The 19,661-nt window shown below is 40.1% G+C and overlaps 1 protein-coding gene across 1 annotated transcript in view; it reads left to right on the top strand.

Moving 5' to 3' along the window:
• LOC124718678 (zinc finger protein 665-like) overlaps positions 1-13,800 on the top strand; it is a 66,158-nt gene extending 52,358 nt beyond the window's left edge. Inside the window, exons 10-12 of the mRNA XM_047244303.1 lie at positions 7,957-8,388; positions 10,163-10,194; positions 13,721-13,800. Of these exons, the coding sequence (XP_047100259.1) occupies positions 7,957-8,388; positions 10,163-10,194; positions 13,721-13,800 (544 nt within the window). The remainder of the gene's footprint in view (positions 1-7,956; positions 8,389-10,162; positions 10,195-13,720) is intronic.
• Positions 13,801-19,661: the final 5,861 nt, after the last annotated feature.

Raw genomic sequence — 19,661 nt, 5'->3', positions numbered from 1 at the left:
GAAGTAAAGCTGTGAGTACCGGGCGTGAGTCGTGCTTCGGTAGCTCAGTTGGTAGAGCACTTGCCCGCGAAAGGCAAAGGTCCCGAGTTCGAGTCTCGGTCGGGCACACAGTTTTAATCTGCCAGGAAGTTTCATGATGGCTTTGTTTGTAAACCGTGACTGTGTGGGAAAATTATTTATTTCAAGTTTCTACTACCAGTTACTTTTTATTTTATGCTTAATCTAACATAATGGAACGCATTTCGAACATGTTTTGTTCATTTTCAAGCATTTGCACATACATACATACATTGAGAAATGTTACTTAAAAATAAACAGTTTTAAACTAAATTAATCTAGAACACTTTGTTTTTTACTGTAGCTGCTGGTGTGGCATTTGGGGGTGAAGGAGGGGGGCAGTGTATATCTATAAATCGAAGTCAGTGATGTCTTCTGCTGGATTTTTTCTTTGTTGTTGACTATGTATATCACAGCCTGTATCGGATGCAGATAGATTTGCATCAGTTATGTGTTACGAAAATAGTGTGAGAGGCTTTTATGTCATAGTTTATCACTTACAGTTGCATCCTCTTGCTGCTTTACTTGTATCACTGGTGTAATGGCGGAGCTGTTGGTTGACATTACACTATTGCACATTATATTTTGTCACTGAATGCCACTGCACAAATTGCTTCGATGTTATACACACAACACGAGATGGCGGACTATAGCAAGTGAGTCTGTATCTGTAGTTTAAAACTGTTTATTTTTAAGTAACATTTCTGAATGTATGTATGTATGCATGTACAAACGCTTGAAAATGAACAAAACATGTTCGAAACACGTTGCATTATGTTAGATTAAGCATAAAATTAAAAGCGACTGATAGCAGAAACTTGAAATAAATAACATATCAGTTTGTCACCACAACTAAGATTTCAGGAGTGTGTGTGTGTGTGAGAGAGAGAGAGAGAGAGTGGGGGGGGGGGGGGGGGGGCAATATCACTCTCTTAGCTCCAAATGTTTACATGCTGTATCTTCTTTCCATTTCACAATCAACTACTAAATAGCATCAAAAGCTAGCTTCAAGATAACATTTATAGGTAACCTGTTTATCCCTCAGTGTTGCGTTTCGCTACAGTTTACCATAAAAAATCAAACTAAAAAACACATTTTGGAAAGATCGTTTATGGGGTGTATGTTAGCTATGTTGCATGCTTCATGTTTCTAGTTTTTTCATTTCTAAATGTCAGACTTTAATGTTTTGTGCTCTCAGACCACGGTGTTTATGAGTTTGCGTAACGAATCAGTGACGTTTTCATGACGTAATGGATTTTGTGCTGTGATGGGCTGACATGACTAACCCAAGCAACCACTCTGGTAATTTACACACTGGCAACTGCCCTGGTAATTTACACACTGTATTTGTAGTATTTATACTTGTGTATTACAAAAATATGCATTATAAGTGATAAAGTGGTCCCAACCACCCGGCTACATTGTACATTGTAGTGTAAAATTGTGTGTTCAACCTTGCCTGGATTTTTACTGTTTTTGTTCTTGATGTTTATATCGGTTCTGGGTGCACCAAGTTCGTTCCCTTTCATCCTAATTGCATGCGGGGGTATATCTTGTGCACTTTTTCCTCCAATCATTTGCAAAACTATTACTAGGTGGTAATACTTATGTTACAGTACACTCTAGTGCATTCTGGTGAGACATTTGCCAACTTATTCTAGTGGATAGAATAGCTAATGGCAGAAAAAAAAAAACTGTGTAAAACACTACCAAACAATAATATTAAATGTCAGTTAATGACACATCATAGCGTAATAAAGATAAACAGAGACAGGAATTTGATAGCATAGCTTCAACGGCGCTGTTCATTCCCTTTTGCTGTAAGCAGTGGAACGTGAAAATTGTGTGCAGTTTGGCTCAAACGCCAGAGCCTTTGGGATGCCCATAAGAGCTGTAGTCTGAGGAAGCCACACCCGCAAACCTCTGCTACAAAGAGCTAAGCTGCATTTCTAGGTGCAGCCTTAAGACATAAGGCTACCTGTTTGAAAAACGTTGCATGATATCAAATATCAACAGTTCCAAAAACGTTGACCGGCATTATTTAAATCTGTGTGGGAAATGTGTGAAATGCCTTCTGATCATTTAAATTCTGCTATACATTATTGAGAAATTTATTTTGATATATAGTGTGGGGTGGTTCCGCCTCAGAGCCTTTGATTATGAGCCACTTGTGCTCTATACTGAAGTATCCTACACGACATTAGACACCTCAACGTTGCACCTGCCTCCTGAAAACCATTGCCACTAAGCACTGCGATTCACCCACCTCATAGTTCTGTTACCGATTGTACACTGTTAACAATGCAGTAGCTCAGTGTTTCTGCGTGATGTGTCTGTCTTCTCTGGAATGGTGCATCGACGTGTGTTTGTATTGAGCAAAATGCAGAAACTAGAGCCTAAGTGTACTATTACTCCGATTGGTATGCCCAGAGGTCCAAGTACCATTGGAAAACAATTTAAAATTGTTATACTGAACGTTCTGAATATTTTTTACTGGTCTGGCCAGCAGTGGAGAACCCGAAAATAATATAAATTTTATGCCCGTTCATAAAATGATGACAAAATGTTGTAGTATTTCCAAGTCGATTGTATTCCATATTAAAAGTGCAGTAATATCAGCAGAATTTCTAAATGAGAATTCATGTTTTGATCCTCCAAGAAAGGAATATAAATGAACACAGAAATTATAGAATTTGACAGAAAGCTAGAGCATAGAACTAATGACAACAAAGTAGAGTATCCAGTGGGTAGAAAAACACAGGGAAATCTGCATGGAAAAATTAATTACTCTGGCTGAGAGAGACCTTCATTCTTGTCTTCTCTGCTCACCTGGTTTTTGATGCAGAGACATCGCGGCAGCAGAAACGAAGTTTTATAAATTATAGAGTGCAGCAATCAGTCGTCCTTTTTAAATTTTATTATGCAAATCCAGATTTTGGCTAGTAGCTAGCCATTCTCAATGCTAAAAATAGAAGTACATAGTCATAGTCAGATGCACTAATAAAAAGTTACAACTAATGGCATAACTTATATGCTTTGTATATTACATACCGCTGTTTTTTATTCTCAATGAATGTAATTCCCTGTTTTTTGGGCATCAGTCACAGTTCTTTGAGTACTACTGTATACAGAAGGTAGGCTGTGTGGAGAACACATCGGCTGGTTGTATGGCGCCCTCTATATGAACTTCATATACAATATTTAAGGAAAGTAAAACACTTCAAATTTACGTGGGAATTTCATAAAATAAAACATAAGTAAAATTCTTTACATTGCTGTCCGACTTATTTCATATTTGCCAGTAAATATAGAAAATATATATAAGAAAATTTCCAGGTTCACTCCTTGTGAGTCAGTTGTTTTATTCTTTAAACATCTAAGTAACTTCAGATGGGTAAAACCTTTTTTTAAAAAATTATTTATAAGGCACAAGGAGGCACATGCTATGTACAACTATTAGATTTGATCTGATATAAATGTTTCTATATTTGTATTATTTTTCTGTTTTTATTAAAATATCATAACAGGTATATTTATTAAATAGTTCATAGATGGCGCCAAATGTCAGCCAGATGGATGGTTGGTGTAACTGGGCTATTCCGTTACTGATGTAGAGGGTACTAACCTCTTTGTCACTTCAAACTGATTTTTCTTATAAATACAATAAAACTAATACACTGAATTGCTGTTAATAACAATGTACATGCATCTCAGCTAACATACCACGGAGAAAGTTCTGTAGGTTCAAAATTATAACTATCATACTCATACAATATTATGGTAATGGCTGCGACATATTGACAAGACGGCAGGAGCTATTTTGTTCCCCTGGGTCAAACCTTACATTGCTTCCTAGCAACAAGTTTTCAAATAATTCCCAGAACCATCCATTTTTCACAACAACCTGGTCATCAATCAGGTTGCTGTCAGCATTCTTGTAATGGCAGAAGATCTCCAGCTCTTCAAGGAGGTCGAGGAACCTGCCTTTCTCACATTTATGCATAACCTCACATTAGATGTCAAAGTCGGCATCTTATGTTTCGTTGTAAGTAAATGGGCAGCCATACTCGATTTCTCCATGGTATCTTTTCTTCCCAACACGACGTGTTCTCCAAACCTAATTTCCAGCCTCCTTCCTGTATGGCCAACATAACAGGCCCTACAGTCTGGGCAATCAATTTTATAAACTCCAGAAGCATGAAATATGTTTTTTGCATCTACAGAGTGTTGCAAAATACATCCTAAGTTATTTTTGGTACCATTGTCACATTGTACTTTCTAAGGATAGTTTCTGGAGTCCCTTAAATATTATATATGCAGTTCAGACAGAGGGCACCATACAACCAAGTGATATGTTCACCACACAGCCTGCCCTCTGTATATAGTAGTACTCAAAGAACTGTGACTGACGCCCGAACAATAGGGAATAAAAAATAGCAGTATGTAATACACACAAACCATATAAGTTATGCCATTAGTTATAACTTTTTATTAATGCATCTGACTACGTACTTCTTCTATTTTTAGCATTGAGAATGGCTAGCTACTAGCCGAAATCCAGATTTGCATAATAAAATCTAAAAAGGACGACTGATTGCTGCACTCTGTAGTTTATGAGTCACTTATAGTCACAGAGTGCATCCGCTTTCCGAATGGAAGGTAACCTGAGAAATGAAGTTTCTTGTAAAATGCACTTACTGCATGCTGGGGGCAGTAGTCTTGTAGTTACTTTAATTGTGCAGTGTGGAAGGGTCAGTAAGAGCTGCAAATAAATATGTTGACGGTCATATTAAGATGAGCTGTCAGAATTAAAATCCAGGTGGTGTCACGGAAGTACTTGCACTTCATGTACAGAGTCTGTTATAAATAAAATGTGTTCATATGTGACACAGTACAATATAATGATGTCTGATGTTAATAAAATTATTTCAACAGTTTTCTTAGCAATTTTCTCACTGAAAGTTCTACGAGGTTTAACAGAACACAAATTCGTCAGCAATGACATTTTTCGTTGTACAGGCAGAACAGTTACACATCTCTTATGGCGTTTAATTTTTTTATCTCTGAATGCTTTTATGTTTCATGATAAAATATGTATAAATGCATCTATAAACTTTGAGAATGTTCATACATTATTTTCAGTCCAAACATGTCACTGGTCCTCTTAAATCCGGAAGTTGAAATTAAAAAAAAAAAAAAAATCTTCAAATTTTCTTGTAATGTTAGTGTGTGTGTGTGTTGTTGTTGTTGTTGTTTTTAGCTGGCAAGAATTTTCTTTCGAAAGCACTCCACCATATTGTACACTAAAAACATCATTTGAAATTATCACTCACTTGCAATGCTGTAGGGGCAGTGGAGAACCTTGAGGCACCCATTTTCATGACAGCTGCTATGCTTGGAGAATGGAACAGAAACTGCAAATAGTTTTTCAAAATATTGTTTATTATACACAGCATGTAGCCCGTGTGTGAGGGAGGACCCCAAAAAAATGGGAAATTCATCATAACGTCTTTATTTCTTAATATTTTTACACCAAATTTTGATCATCTTCAAAGTATTCTCCATTGACCACAACACATGAATCGCACAACAACCAATTTGATCAGCCTTCACAAAATTCATGACTGATGAAGATGACAAAAATCTGTGCCGATGACAAAAATCTGCAAACCAATTGGAGGGGTAGCGGAAGGTGAGGTGTAACCTGTATCTCGTCCAGATATATATGTTCCACCTGTACCTCGATTTTAGAAAAAAGTGTAAGTAGTGTAGTAATAGGTGGGAGAATCCCACTGTTCGAGGTTGTTGTAATTTGTAATTAAAATCCACGAAACAGGGCGCATACAGAATGTCTGTGAGGCAAGACAGCACCGAGCGGACCTATCTGTGGTGCAGTTGTTTTAATTGTGGTGTGCAGTCACTACTTGGAAGTGCTTTGGACATCTTAAAGAAGAATAACCGTCAACAACTGTAAAAACAAAACAGGACTGAAAAATAATTCTTTCATTTCATTACTAATTTGAATTTCGGTCACTAGATGTGACAGATATATTTAGATGTGTATCGACGTAATGATTCGGAGCTACAGTATATTGTAAGAATATCTGAGACAATTTAAAATATGACAGTGTCATCAGGGAATGTTGAGATATAATTTTGCAGCTGCCAAATATATTAGAACTCAATCACATTCTTCACACCTATTTCGTCAGAGAAGAACTGTGTGCAGTAACCAATAGATTTGATTCACAAGGCCACAACATTAAGGAAATTGTCATAAGATGACTGTTATTGAGAAGAATTCCAGGTGAAATTTGTGTGAGCTACTGGAAGATGACAGAACTTTAACACTATTATCATCACTAACACACTGCTGTCCGAAATTAGCAACAAACCATTATTTCCCTGATTGAGGATACAATGATACAAACTGTCAACGGATGTCCCTACCATTGTGTTTTGTATGGAAGATGGCATTCTGGTCAATGGACAACCATACCGACGACGACGTCAGGGCACTTGTCGAACGGAATAGTGTTTGCCGGGTAGTCCCGTCACTGTGTACACAGGCAGAGATGGTGTGATATGGCAAGGAAAAGACACCTGCCAGACTCTCTATGGTGGAGGACTATAGGAAGAATAGAAGCAGGACAGTTGCAAACTGATGTGGGCTGATGGTTCAGTGTGAATCATTCTGTTGTTTTTCGTCGGTGGCAACAGTTTATGGAGATCAAAACTGTATCCCAAAGATCAGGGCACAGCCAACCATGTCTAACATCAGAAAGAGAGGACCATTATTTGGTTGTAAGCGCATAACGATATGGCTTTAGTGCTGCACAGCAACTGGCATCTGACCTCGCAGCATCCACTGGATGTGCTGTATCGAGCAAACAATGTACAGTAGCCTTTGACAGAGTAGCGTTTATTGTCAGAGACATGTTGTATGTGTACTTCTGATGCACCTTCACAGAAGGGATCGTCTGCAGTGGAGTGACCAACATGCCACCTGGACAGTTAAACAGTGAGCCAATGCTCCTTTCACAGATGAGTCCCAATTTGGTCTGGAGAGTGATTCTCAATGAATTCGTATCTGGAAGGAATGTGGAACACGATTTTTGGACCCAAATGTTGTCAAAAGAGCCTGTTACCGAGAAGGATCCCTAATGGCATGGGCAGGCCACTCGAACACCTCTTCATGAAATTGTACGGGTGAATCAGGAAGGTTTAATTGCTGTCAGGTGTCGTGAGGAGATCTTGGGACCTCACGTGCAGTTGTCGAAAGGTGCTGTGGGCACAGACCTCATATTGATGGACGATAATGCTCGAACTTGTAGAGCACGGGTAGTTGATGTTTCCTTGGAAACAGAAAATACTGCATATATGGCATGGCGAAGTCACTCTCCCGATTTGAATCCCATGGCTGCTCTTGGGAGATAGGTTGCATCACCTCAGTATCCACGAACCCTCTTCGAGACTGCGAGCAACTCTGCAGGAGGAATTGGCGTTATTGCCTAAACGTGATATTTATGACATCATTCACACCAAGCCTCATTGTTGTCAGGCCCGTATTGCTGCAAGAGCTGGTCACACCACATTCTGAGCACGTTAACCAGCTGTCGGAGTGCAGATCCGTCAATTTGGAAAAAAATGAAGAACATTTTTGTCTACCATTATGCATGTTGCAGTTGTTTACTTTTTGTATTCTTCACATTGTTTCTACTTTACTATCACCTGCTTACACTGTATTGTGGAAAAATAAAGGCAACTATGCAAACTTGTTGCTTTAATTCTGTACACCAATGTATTATACTTCGGAAGGAAACATGACACAAATAACACTGTATGACGCATAAAGAGCAATTATTTTAGTCATCAGGTGAGGCCATTTGTCTTTTGCAGAAATCGTGAGCCGACACCAAAACCTGTCCATACGGCACCCCCGCTGCCACCACTGCCCGCCTGCTCACCGCGGCCGAACCAGCCGATGCTTCGCCTGCTGCTGCACGACACGCCGTGCTCCGACATGCCGAAGCCACCTCCTGGGCCGGTACAGGCCGAGACGCCGCCCGCACCTCCGGCTGCGGCGCCCCATTCCACAGACGCTCTCGGACTGTGTGACATTTACGAGTGCATCCTCAAAGGTAACCTCGGCCAGCTGACCAGCGGACGGCGGGTGCCGGAACGGCCACTCCCCACTGTGGGCGCAGCCGCCTCGGTGGAGAAACTGCAACAGCTGTCCTCCGTGCGGGAGTCGATATCTCTGGCACGGGAGCAGGTGGCAACCCTCCCGCTAGAGCCGTTTCCTGTCACACCTGTGTCAACAGGGAAAGGGTAAGTCAACTGAATGATGTAAGTAAAAACTGTGTAAGTAAAAACTGCATGGAAGTGTCTGAGATTACTTTTTCTGCTTGTCAAATATTAGGCCTCTGCCTGTTAAGGTGTCTGTTTGTTCCCTCTGGTATCCCAGACTTCTTCAGCCTGCTGCATAATAATTTCTGATTTTGTTAGGTAGTGCTCACTGTTTATTCTGTTGGAATATTAACTCCATTTTCTTCTGTCGTCGGTAATTTTATTTCTTACATTAAATGTCTTTAGTTCCTTCCTAATGTTGCTTTTTTTAAATCTGTCTCTGTTATGACCCTTCATGACCCTAAGAAATTCTGCTGCCCACATCTTACTTCTTGGCACTGTAAAAGATGCACAATTCATTCTGTAGAGTAGTGTGCAGATGGCTGTTATTTTTATAAAAATGTGCTCGTGTTATTTATTTATAATGTTTGTAAAGTACCTGTTTATTGTTCCATGTATTTTCCAAATTTTACTACTCTCTTGGCTGTACTTTCATCATACTCTTGTGTTATATCACACTACAGAATGGCCGACCTGTTCTACTGCTGTATTGTTCAACACTTTTTTTGTTTGTAGCAGGGTTCTGTCCTAACAAAACCATTGTTTTAGTTTTCCTTATGGATATAGTCATATTCTATTCAGAAGATGAATTATTTTTCGTGTATCATTCCCTTTAACTGTTAAAATGGTTACGTTGTCTGTGTACAGGATGTTTGGAAATTCCCCTACAAAATTCAAGGACCTGTGGATGGGAGTGAGTACATAATATTTTGAATAGGAACTCATGTTCAGAAATATATTGTTTCTTTTCAATGACAGTTTCAATTTGGATGTGTAAAGCACCCACATCAGCTGAGGGAAAGAGAAAAGTCCCAGAATTGCTTGTCCTGGTATGCAAGAGGGTAGTCCAGGTGGGATGGAGAATGTGTACCAGAACACGATCCGCAAATACAACGTCTGTAACAACATCGACAGTTACCACATTGAGCTGCTGTCATAGTGCACCAGTACTATTCTGTACATACAGTGTGCTGGGTTCTTTTCTGTTTTTGAATAATGAAAATGTGTAATGTTTAAGTGTTAATACAATCAAATGTACTTAAGTGATAAATTGATGTTTTGTTATGTTTGCTTTCAAACTATTACCAAATAATTGTACTATGTCATGCCTAATTCAGCTCCTCATGCAGAGGTGGACAAGTTAAACACGTGAATTGAAACCATCGTAGAACAGAAAAGTTATGTTCCTGGACTTGGTTCCTACTCAAAATATTACATACTCATTCCATCTACATGTCCTAGACGTTTTTAATGGGAATTTCCGAACACCCTATATAAAACACAATTCTGAGTAGTCTCTCCCTCTGTTCTAATACCTGCATGAAACTCAGTGTTCGATTCACATAGTATATTCTCTTTATACATATGTATTTCAAGTGTGGGTGAAATGCTACAGCCTTTTCTGTATGATTGCCCTGTTAATGCTGAAACATGCTGTCAGGACTCCATTTGCATCTAAGGTTATTACTGTGGTTTCATATGGAACTCTTAAAGTGTTTATTAAATGGAATGGGTACCTTCTTTACTTCATTATGCTCCACAGTTTTTCTCTGTTAACTTTATCAAAGGCATATTCCAGATTGTTTTAAACCTTTAATGTAATATTGTACCTTTCAATGAGTAAATACTTTGAATTTCCCAATTCAACCATTAATTATATGAAATACTGAAAATAAAATTGTTGTTGCTCCTGCAGGCCATTAGATAGCCAGCCTACAGCTGGAACTGGTGAGTATCTCAGCTGTCTAGTAATGTATACAGTGTCTGTGGCTACCTTTTAAAACCTTAGCACTTCGTGGGTGGCCTCACACAAAGTCCACCACAGCCAGAAGCCCTACAGTAGACAACACTGAGCAGTGGACAGTTTGCATGAAAGCTTCAACCAGTAGCTTGAGCATGCTTTTTTAAAGCTTTTATTCTTCTATTAGCTAGGTTTTGCACTAATGCAGTTTCATCACCTGGTTTGGCTATTTATAGGCACTTTATACTTTGTACCAGGTGCAACTGGGATCGTGGCAAGCCTTTGAAATCCCAGAAGTTGTGAATGTGACATGACCTGAGATGCAGTAAGTACAAAATATACAATACCTGTAAGTAGCTACAATCTGATGGCGCACCTACAACGGTTTGAAAGCTGGCTGAGGAACTAGTTATTGTTTTTAAATGCCCTATAAAGTATCTTGTCGGTTTCCATACAGATCGTCCACAATTTTAAATGCAGTCGCAATGTTTGGCATCCAGAAAGGATAAGATATGGTTAACTAGCATATTACAAGGATTTTAAAAATGGATCAGTTCCGGGGCCGCAGCTATTTTACAATCGCACGTGCCTACACTCGCATGTGCGCGCGCACCCTCACACACACAAACACTCTTAATAACCTGTCCTCCTTTCAGACCTTGGCGAATATCTCCTCCTTTCTTCCCCGAGGAAAGAACTAATAGATCTGAAAACTAATTTTCTACTTTTATTTGTGTCTATCTGGAATTTTGCCTCCTGCAGTGTTCATTTGCAGTGTTTGCGTCATCAGCCATTCTGTATTGTTGTCATTTTACAATTCCTAAAGGCAATTTTCCTTTATCGATACTTAAGCCATTCGCCAACCTTGGAGAAGATGAGCTAAGTTCTGGAGAAATGTGGGAAAAGATGAGGCGCTACTGACTATGGCTTCTCTCCGATGGTGGGTTGAGGAAAGGCGAACCTACTTTTATAGAATTTGTAGAAAGCTTTTGATAGTGTTACACTTTTGGAAATTTGGAAGGTAGCAAGGGATAAAGTGAGCAAATGGGTATTTACAACTTGTACAAAATCAGACTGCAGTTATAACGGTCGAGTATCGTTAAAGGGCAGTGGTTGAAAAGGGTTGTCGCCTATACCCTCAATTATGTTATTCAGTCTGTCCATTGAGCAGGTTGCGAAGGAAACTCAGGAGAAATTTGGAGAAGGGAATTAAAAGTACAGGGAGAAGAAATGAAAACTTCGTGCTTTGCCTGTGACTGTGAAAATAACTGATGATGGTCAACAGTGTTATAAAGTCTTTTCTAAATGTATTTGTGTGGAGTGTAGGATGTACAGAAGTGAAACGTAGATGACAGGCATTTCAGACGAGCAGAAGATACGAGTTTTGTAAATGTGGTGCTATAAAAGAATGCTGAAGATTGGATGGTTAAACTGAATAACAAATGAAGAGGTACTGAATAGAATTGAGGAAAAAAAAATTCTGGCGTGACCTGACAATAAGAAGGGATCAGTTAATAGGACTCATTCTGAGACACCAGGGTATCATCGATTTAGTATTGGAGGGAAGTGTAGAAGGTAAATAAATGTCATGTGACTAGGACCTCCTGTCAGGGAAACTGTTCACCAGGTGCAAGTCTTTCAATTTGACGCCACTTCGGCAACTTGCACGTCGGTGGGGATGAAATGATGATGAATAGGACAACACAACACCCAGTCCTTGAGCGAAGAAAATCTCGGACCCAGACGGGAATCGAACCCGGGCCCCTAGGATTGACATTCTGTCACGCTGACCACTTCGCTACCGGGATCGGATAGTGGTCCCCCCCCCCACCCCCATCCCCCAAGGATGTGTGCACTCCAGCTTCTTTCCTTATTTTTTTCGTCTCATAGCCTATATTTCCTAAACAATGGCTTGTAAGATCTTCACTTCTTCAGCTGACAGTTTGTTGTCAACCTCTTCTCTAATTTTTTTCATTTCTTACACTATACTTGCTAGTTTTCTGGACAATAGTTTGTCAGAACTTCACTTCTGCAACTTACAGTTTATTGTCAGCCTCTTTGGTTGTTGTGGAGGTTTCTGGGCATATGCTTTTAAGAGTATAAAATATCACTGAAGGAGAGTCTGTTTTGATCTTGAGGGAACTTATTTGTTTCAGTGCAGATTCCGAACTTGATGGCAGAACTGAGCTGATTTTTGAGTTTGGTTATTATCTTGTTATCACTTGAAATGATGCACCCAAGACATTGCATTTGAAGAGCATTGGGAAGAAGCTATCACATTACCTTACACCAGTTTTGATTTCAAAAGCTTCCAGAATTTCTCCTGGACTTTGTTTCCATCAGTGTTTCTGTAATTATTGCCAAAGAATTGTTTTTTTTTTTTAATTTTTTTTTTAATTTTTTTTTTTTAATTTAATCTGAGCTGAATTCTTCTAATGTATTGAGGAACTATTATCTGTCTACAGAGTCGTCATCTTTTTTGGGTTCTACAAAGGTTATGACAAGATTTTTACTTCTTAAACAATAGTTCCTTACAACGCATTTGAAATTCATAATCTGCTGTTCACAGGGCTGAACCTTTCTAAACTTCCCTCGGTATTTATAAAGCATAGGGCCTAATTGCTCTTCCAAACCATTTTAAAGGGCTCTCGATAAGATTTTATACATAACAGCCACTAGAGAGCTTCCTCTATAGTTGTTAACATCAGTCTTATTTCCTCTGTTGTGTAATGAATGTGATAGTATTTCAGCTCTTCTGGAATTTTCTTTGTTTCCAAAATTTCTTCCAAAACTTTCTGAAGTTTCAAACATGGATCATAAAATCTCAGAGAATTCCACATTTTTAACCTAGCATTGAAACTGAATTTTATTGAGTTTTAAAGATTACAAGTTTTAAAATACTTCATATTTCAAAGTGTGTTCATTATATGAATATTATTCCATATAAATTATCGATATTTAAAAAGCGTGGTTAAACTACTATTCATGGCTGGTATTTAGTTAAGAGCTGAGAGGGGAAAAAAGGTCATTTGCTCTCCCTTCTCCCCTCCCGCACCCCCCTCCACACCTTCCCAACACTCAAAAAACGTCATTATGCTCCATCACCCCTCTCCACACTATCCCACACTCATAATTAATTTATCAGGAGCTTCTTGACACAATCTTCCTCCTCACACATGGAATTCTCAGGAATTTTTTTTCCCCAAGTTTCCCTCTCCAGAAGCCTTGTAATTTTTGAATTCTTTAATTACTTCTGAATTTCAGTTTCATCTGGAGATTTTGAATTTAAGAAAACTTTTTCTGGGTCTACTTTCTCGAAAGACATCACTGGATTCTCAAGAACATAATGACTTTGGTACACATGATGACACAGAGCTGCAACTGGCCTATGACATGTGTACCTGCTACCCCATTGTCACCATTCTTGTAACTTGCTTTTCTTATTTTCCATTGCAACTGCTGTAAGAGTGGCAACTTTTTATTACAATGCAGATAATTCTCTTTTGTTTGCAGGAAGCAGAAGAGCACACTGGATGGCAAGCAGCCCCCAGAACCAAACACCACTTACTTTGACACTTACTGCTCGTACATAAAAATGCATGCAAAGAAACAGACAGTCTTCTGTGGAAAGAAGGTATTGTTCAAATTACATCCTACATCAGTAGCTCCTTAATTGTGCATATGTTGCTATAATATATTAATATCACTGTGAAGAAGGGGTGGTACTGGGTAGGAATAAATTGTACAGAAGAGTAATTTCAAAAAATAAAACACCATTATTCTGTTCCTGGAATAAGTTACAGTAAATGTAAAAATATTCTGTCAGAAGAACTGAACGTGAGGAGGATTGTGGCAAAGTTTTACACACGACTGTATCAGCATGATCAAAAGGAACGTAGTGTGGGAGTCTGTAGTAAACTTGAACAACTGTTTCAAGACAATCCAAACATTCTTTCAAAAGCATTCATTGGTGATGAGAGTTTGGTTTACGGCTTCTACCTTGAAACTAAACAGCAACTTCAGAGTGAAATTTTCACTCTGTAGCAGTGTGTGAACCAATATGAAACTTCCCAGCAGATTAAAACCATGTGCTGGACCGAGACTCAAACTTGGGACCTTTGTCTTTCAAAGGCAAGTCTTCTGTCAACTGAGCTATTCGAGCACAACTCACAACTTGGCTTCACAGCTTTACTTCCACCAGTACCTCATCTAATACCTGGTAGAAGTAAACCTGTGAGGACAGGTCGTGAGTCATGCCCAGTTAGCTCAGTTGAAGAACACTTGTCAGTGAAAGGCAGAGGTCCCTTTCTCAAGTCTCGATCCAGCACACTGTTTAAATCCGCCATAAACAGTAGTTGTCACAGTCCTTCATGTTGGCCAATTTCTTTTATCTTTTTAATTGGCAGGTTTGTTCATAAAGAATCTGCCTGCCTGGGGCAGATACTCAATACAGACTCCTATCACAATGTTCTTAGACTTTGAAGGAGGACAAGAGAAAGCTATAAGAAGTAGCATATGAAGGACAATCGACATCACATGCACCCTACATTATTCAGACATTTTTGACTAAAAACAAAATGACAGTTATTCGCTACTGACCACCCTCACCAGACTTACCCCCATGTATCTCTTCCTCTTCTCCATGATGAAAATCAAATTAAAGGAGCAAAAGTTTGGTACAGTGGTCGAGATGCCAGCAGAATCACTCAGGGTACTAAATAATCTAACAAAAAAGGCTTATAGGATGCATTTCAGAAGCGACAGAAATGTTGCGATTGACAGTTTCACACCCAAAGGGACTACATTGCAGATGATAGTCCTAAGTAAGACCTAGGTAAAACACAATAATTTTAATTACAATTTTTCAAAGACTTTTGGATACCTTCTGCGAGAAAGTTTATAGTGTTGCAGATAAATTACTCCGTAGAATAATTTCTGAATCCACGGTAGTATTTGTGTGTGTATGATTGGTTGGGGGGAGAGAGGGAGTGGGAGGGCGGGGGGGGGGGGGGGTTAGGGAGAGAATAAAACATAAAATAAATCATTGCATGTATGAAAAAAACTGGGATAATAACTCATCCAAATTTCAATAATTTTTGCCGGTTTTCGATATCAGTACAAAATGTGTTACATAAATTGCCATTAATTTCATTGACACAGAATCTTAAATTTTTTATATCGCCAAGGGACTATGTCCGCACTATAACACAACAAATATTCCACGATAACCAAATTTATTTGATCTTCTGTCACTCAAAACAAAACTTATGTTCGACTACACGACACTTCGCTGGCTGTAGCGCCAAGGAGAAATCAGAGTCACTAGTAGAGAATACAAGTCCAAATCACTCCCAACCAGCCGATACCGACGCCTCGCAAGTTTCCGGCCAGGGAGGCCACAGTACGGTTCGGTCGTCGTGAATCCAGCAGCCGGGTAGTAACACAGTCATCGGCGAAGATTGAACTGGTTAAATGGGCTCAGGGAGCTCACTTAAATCCGCAGGTCCGGCCAATCAGAGTGTCTGTAGATGGCACCCTTATACGGTTGCTCACTCTGGTGGCAAGGACAGCGCCGCTAGGGTAATCCGTATCGATAGTGGTGTGTACGCTGCCGCTAACTTCGCGACGACGCGTTCTTTTGTGCCAGTTGTTGACATCGTGTGCGGCGCCAGCGGTACTCGCTGTGTGCCGCGCATGTTGTAGCACGCCGCGCTGAGTTGACGGCTGCTGTGCGGCGGCCGATACGACAGTATGTGTCAGAAATTTCAACTCGATATGTCAACCCATCCCTTAGAGAAAAGATAGATAACAACACATAGACAGACAAATAGACAAAAAAGAATTTTCTGTGATATAATTACAAATGAACCATTTTTGGAATTTTGTTCCTTTATTTGTACCGTGAAACCTAGCTTCTTGCCAAAGCACACTACAGCTTTTGATAAGTGAGTTTGTAAGTATCAAAATACATGACATAAACAGCCTTACCTTTTGATTGCATTGACTTGGAAATTTAAACTTTTTACACCACCAAGGAACTGTTGACTGTAGTACGTGACATTAATTTGAACTTGATACACCTACCCGTTCCTGAGAAAAAGGCGTTTAGCAGACAGATGGACAGACAAAAAATTGACAAAAAATATTTTTGTGTGATATGAATACAAAATTACAGTTTTAAGATTTTTCTCTTTACTTGTACTGTGAAACATAGCTTTTTGTCAAATTTCATGATTCCAGGTCAATGGGAAGTATACTATAGACATTTATGAGTTGAATTTGCAAGTATCAAAATGTGTGACATAAATGGCCATATCTTTTGATTACACTGACTTAGAAGTTTAAATTTTTTTACACCTCCAAGGGACCTTAGTATGTGATGTAAATTTAAGTTGATATGACCTCAAGTTCCCAAGAAAACAGGTTCTATAATGGTCAGACAAACAGACAGATGACGGACGAACAACAAAGCGATCCTATAAGGGTTCTGTTTTTACTGATTGAAGTAACAGAACCCAAAAAAGCAACAAAAATGCAAGTTGTCAAGTATGGGTCTGCTATCATATTTCTCACTTATAAAGTGTACTATTAGTGTAGAACTGACTTGTTCTACATTGTAGCAAGGAGTCACAATTTTGATGTTCAAACCTGGTACTAACTGTCCAACTAAAGGTGTGGTTTCGAATAGTCAGTTGAGTTATTTCTACTTTATGAACAATATTTGATGACCAACCCAGTTGTCTTCTTCATATGCCTGGACTCCAGCAAGCACGTACAATAGCAAAACTCACAGCACCTCAGGAAGACGACCGAGTTGTTCATCAAAACACTGTGTGTAAAATGGAAACCGCAATTCAACTGAGTACCCAGAAGCACCCCTTTAATCAGTCACACGGAGAAAACCCGAGAGATCACAATTAATTACACACTTTTCTTTCTTAATGTGTTTCGCCATTTGCTCAATTGTAACAGTTTTTAGTGCTAAAGTGCTGTTATGTAGTACGTCATTTTCTTCCCGACATTAATTTCAGTCTGGCAAGAGCACATTTATCGAAGAGGAGCAGCGGCACTCCGTGTATGCGGAGGTGCGCCGGCCGGGGAAGCGGATGAGTGCTATTTCCGACAGGCTGTCGGACGATAACGAAGAGGACGATGACGAAGCACTTAACTACACGCTGTACGGCTGCAGCTCTGGCGGCAAGAGGATTCCGGACGCGGACGGCTCGTACCCGCGCGACAGCTACCGCACGTCCCACCATGGTTCACACGGCGACAAGACTGTGGACATGTTCGACGTCATCGCGGAACTCAGGAACTACACTGCGGACGTCGCCGTTCCGTATAGGAGCGTGGGAACGGAAGTGACCGGTGGGGTCCGCAATTTGTCACAGCACCATGATGCCGCCACACCGTCGGGCGCACACCAACCGCACGTGATCGTCGGCACTGGAAAGCTTTCCGATGCACCGTACAGTTAGAATGTTCTGTGCTGTCTCCATTAAACTGTACCTATTTGTGTTCAGTGTTTGCAGCAAGATCTGATATCTGCAAAAATTTGGGAACAGGACTCTAAAAAAAAAAGAGACTACCAGAAGGAGTTATACCTGTTACTTTGCTCAACAGCCGTGTGGTATGTGTACAATAGGGCCCTGTGCAGGGCTGGAGCTGCCTCGAGAAGTGTTGCCACTTTGATGTTTGTATACAGCACGACAGGTGCTGGCCAGGCAGCATCAGATTGGGCTCTTAGCACATCCGAGTACTCCCTGCCATTAGGGTGGTGTAGGTACTCATTCACATTCGGGAGGATGACAGTTCAAACCCACATCCAGCCGTCCCGATTTAGGTTTTCCACGATTTCCCCAAATCACTTAAGGCGAATGCTGGGACGGCTCCTCTGAAAGGGCACCATCGATTTCCTTCTCCCCCCATTCCCTAGTCCGAGCTTGTGCTCTTTCTCTAATGACCACCTTGTCAACAGGACGTTAAATGCAAATCTCCTCATCCTTGTAGGCAGGTACCTGTGAGTGACAGCTATTGTTTAAGGGATTGAGGGACAGATTGTTTTGCTGCAAGGAAGTCTGCTGGTCCCATGTAAGTTATAGCAATGGAATGACCATATTTATGAATGGGCTATTGCTCACAAAATCATTGAAAGAAGTGGCTCAGACAGAACTCTGCTAGTACCAGTGGGCGCTGTCCGGTCCAGTACGTAGCAATGTACAAGAAATTGCCATTTTTGCAGTGTCAGTGCAGGTACTAGTTGAAAACATGAAGTGGGTTGCCTACTATTAATTAGGTGCAGATTATACCTAGCGAACACCACAAGGAAGTGAAAATTAGTTCTGAACTAAAGCATTAGCCAGCATTGCTGTCCAGTTCAGAGTACTGTGAAGATTGTTTTGCCGGAAATGCTGGAACAGTTATAGATGAGAACTGCAATGAGATACACAGATACTGATGCTGTATGTTGCATAAGAGGCATCAAAGAGGCATCCAATTTCCAGAATGAAATTTTCATTCTGCAGTGGAGTGTGCACTGATATGAAACTTCCTGGCAGATTAAAACTGTGTGCTGGGCCGAGACTCGAACTAGGGACCTTTGCCTTTTTTGGGCAAGTGCTCTACCACCTGAGCTACCCAAGCAAGACTCTCACCCCGTCCTCACAGCTCTAATTCTGCCAGTGATAGAGCACTTTCCCGCGAAAGGCAAAGGTCCTGAGTTTGAGTCTCGGCCCGGTGCACAGTTTTAACCTGCCAGGAAGTTTCAGGCGTCCAATTGTTAATAAAGTTACAGGCTTTGCTGAATGACAAATATGATGATAAACCAATAATGTTGGTAATTGGAAAAAGTTTTTCTACCACCTACCAACTAAATGTAGCTGATAGGTATTCTTCCTCTTATATGACCCACTTCCAATGTGTCACCAAGACACAGTTACCTTATTTATGGTGGCAGGCCACCAACTGGCTTATTAGCAAATATTATGTGTTTCCTACTTCATTGCCCTCTCTTGCAGTTAAATATTCCATGTTCTTAAGCCTGTGAAATATGTGCCTTTTAGACAAACTTTTCATCTTCCTCCTCCTCTTCAGTCTTCTCTGGACTCCAGTCCAGCTAATGGAGAAGTTTTTTTCTACCACAAACTGTCTTCATTGCATTCTGAATTTCTTCTTGTTGTTGTGGTAATCTTTTTGTTGTTGCAAATTGTAATCCTTGTCCCCTGCTACAATTATTTTCATCTTGCACTCCTTCCACCACCCAGTTACTATGGCCGGCTGTCTCCGCAAATGCCTCATTAATTTATCCATCATCATCATCATCGCCATCACCATCACCATTCAGTGGTGAGTCTAAATAGCTGGTTGCAGCGTAAATGCTTTCCTAATCTTTCCAGGTATCTTCTGCTGATCTCCAAGCTTTAGCAGGGAGCCAGATATTAGTGCCAAAAATAAC

The sequence above is a fragment of the Schistocerca piceifrons genome, chromosome 10 (assembly GCF_021461385.2).
Source record: "Schistocerca piceifrons isolate TAMUIC-IGC-003096 chromosome 10, iqSchPice1.1, whole genome shotgun sequence".
Taxonomy (NCBI): domain Eukaryota; kingdom Metazoa; phylum Arthropoda; class Insecta; order Orthoptera; family Acrididae; genus Schistocerca; species Schistocerca piceifrons.
Note: the sequence above shows the minus strand (reverse complement) of the source record. Positions and strands in the feature narration are given on the sequence as shown.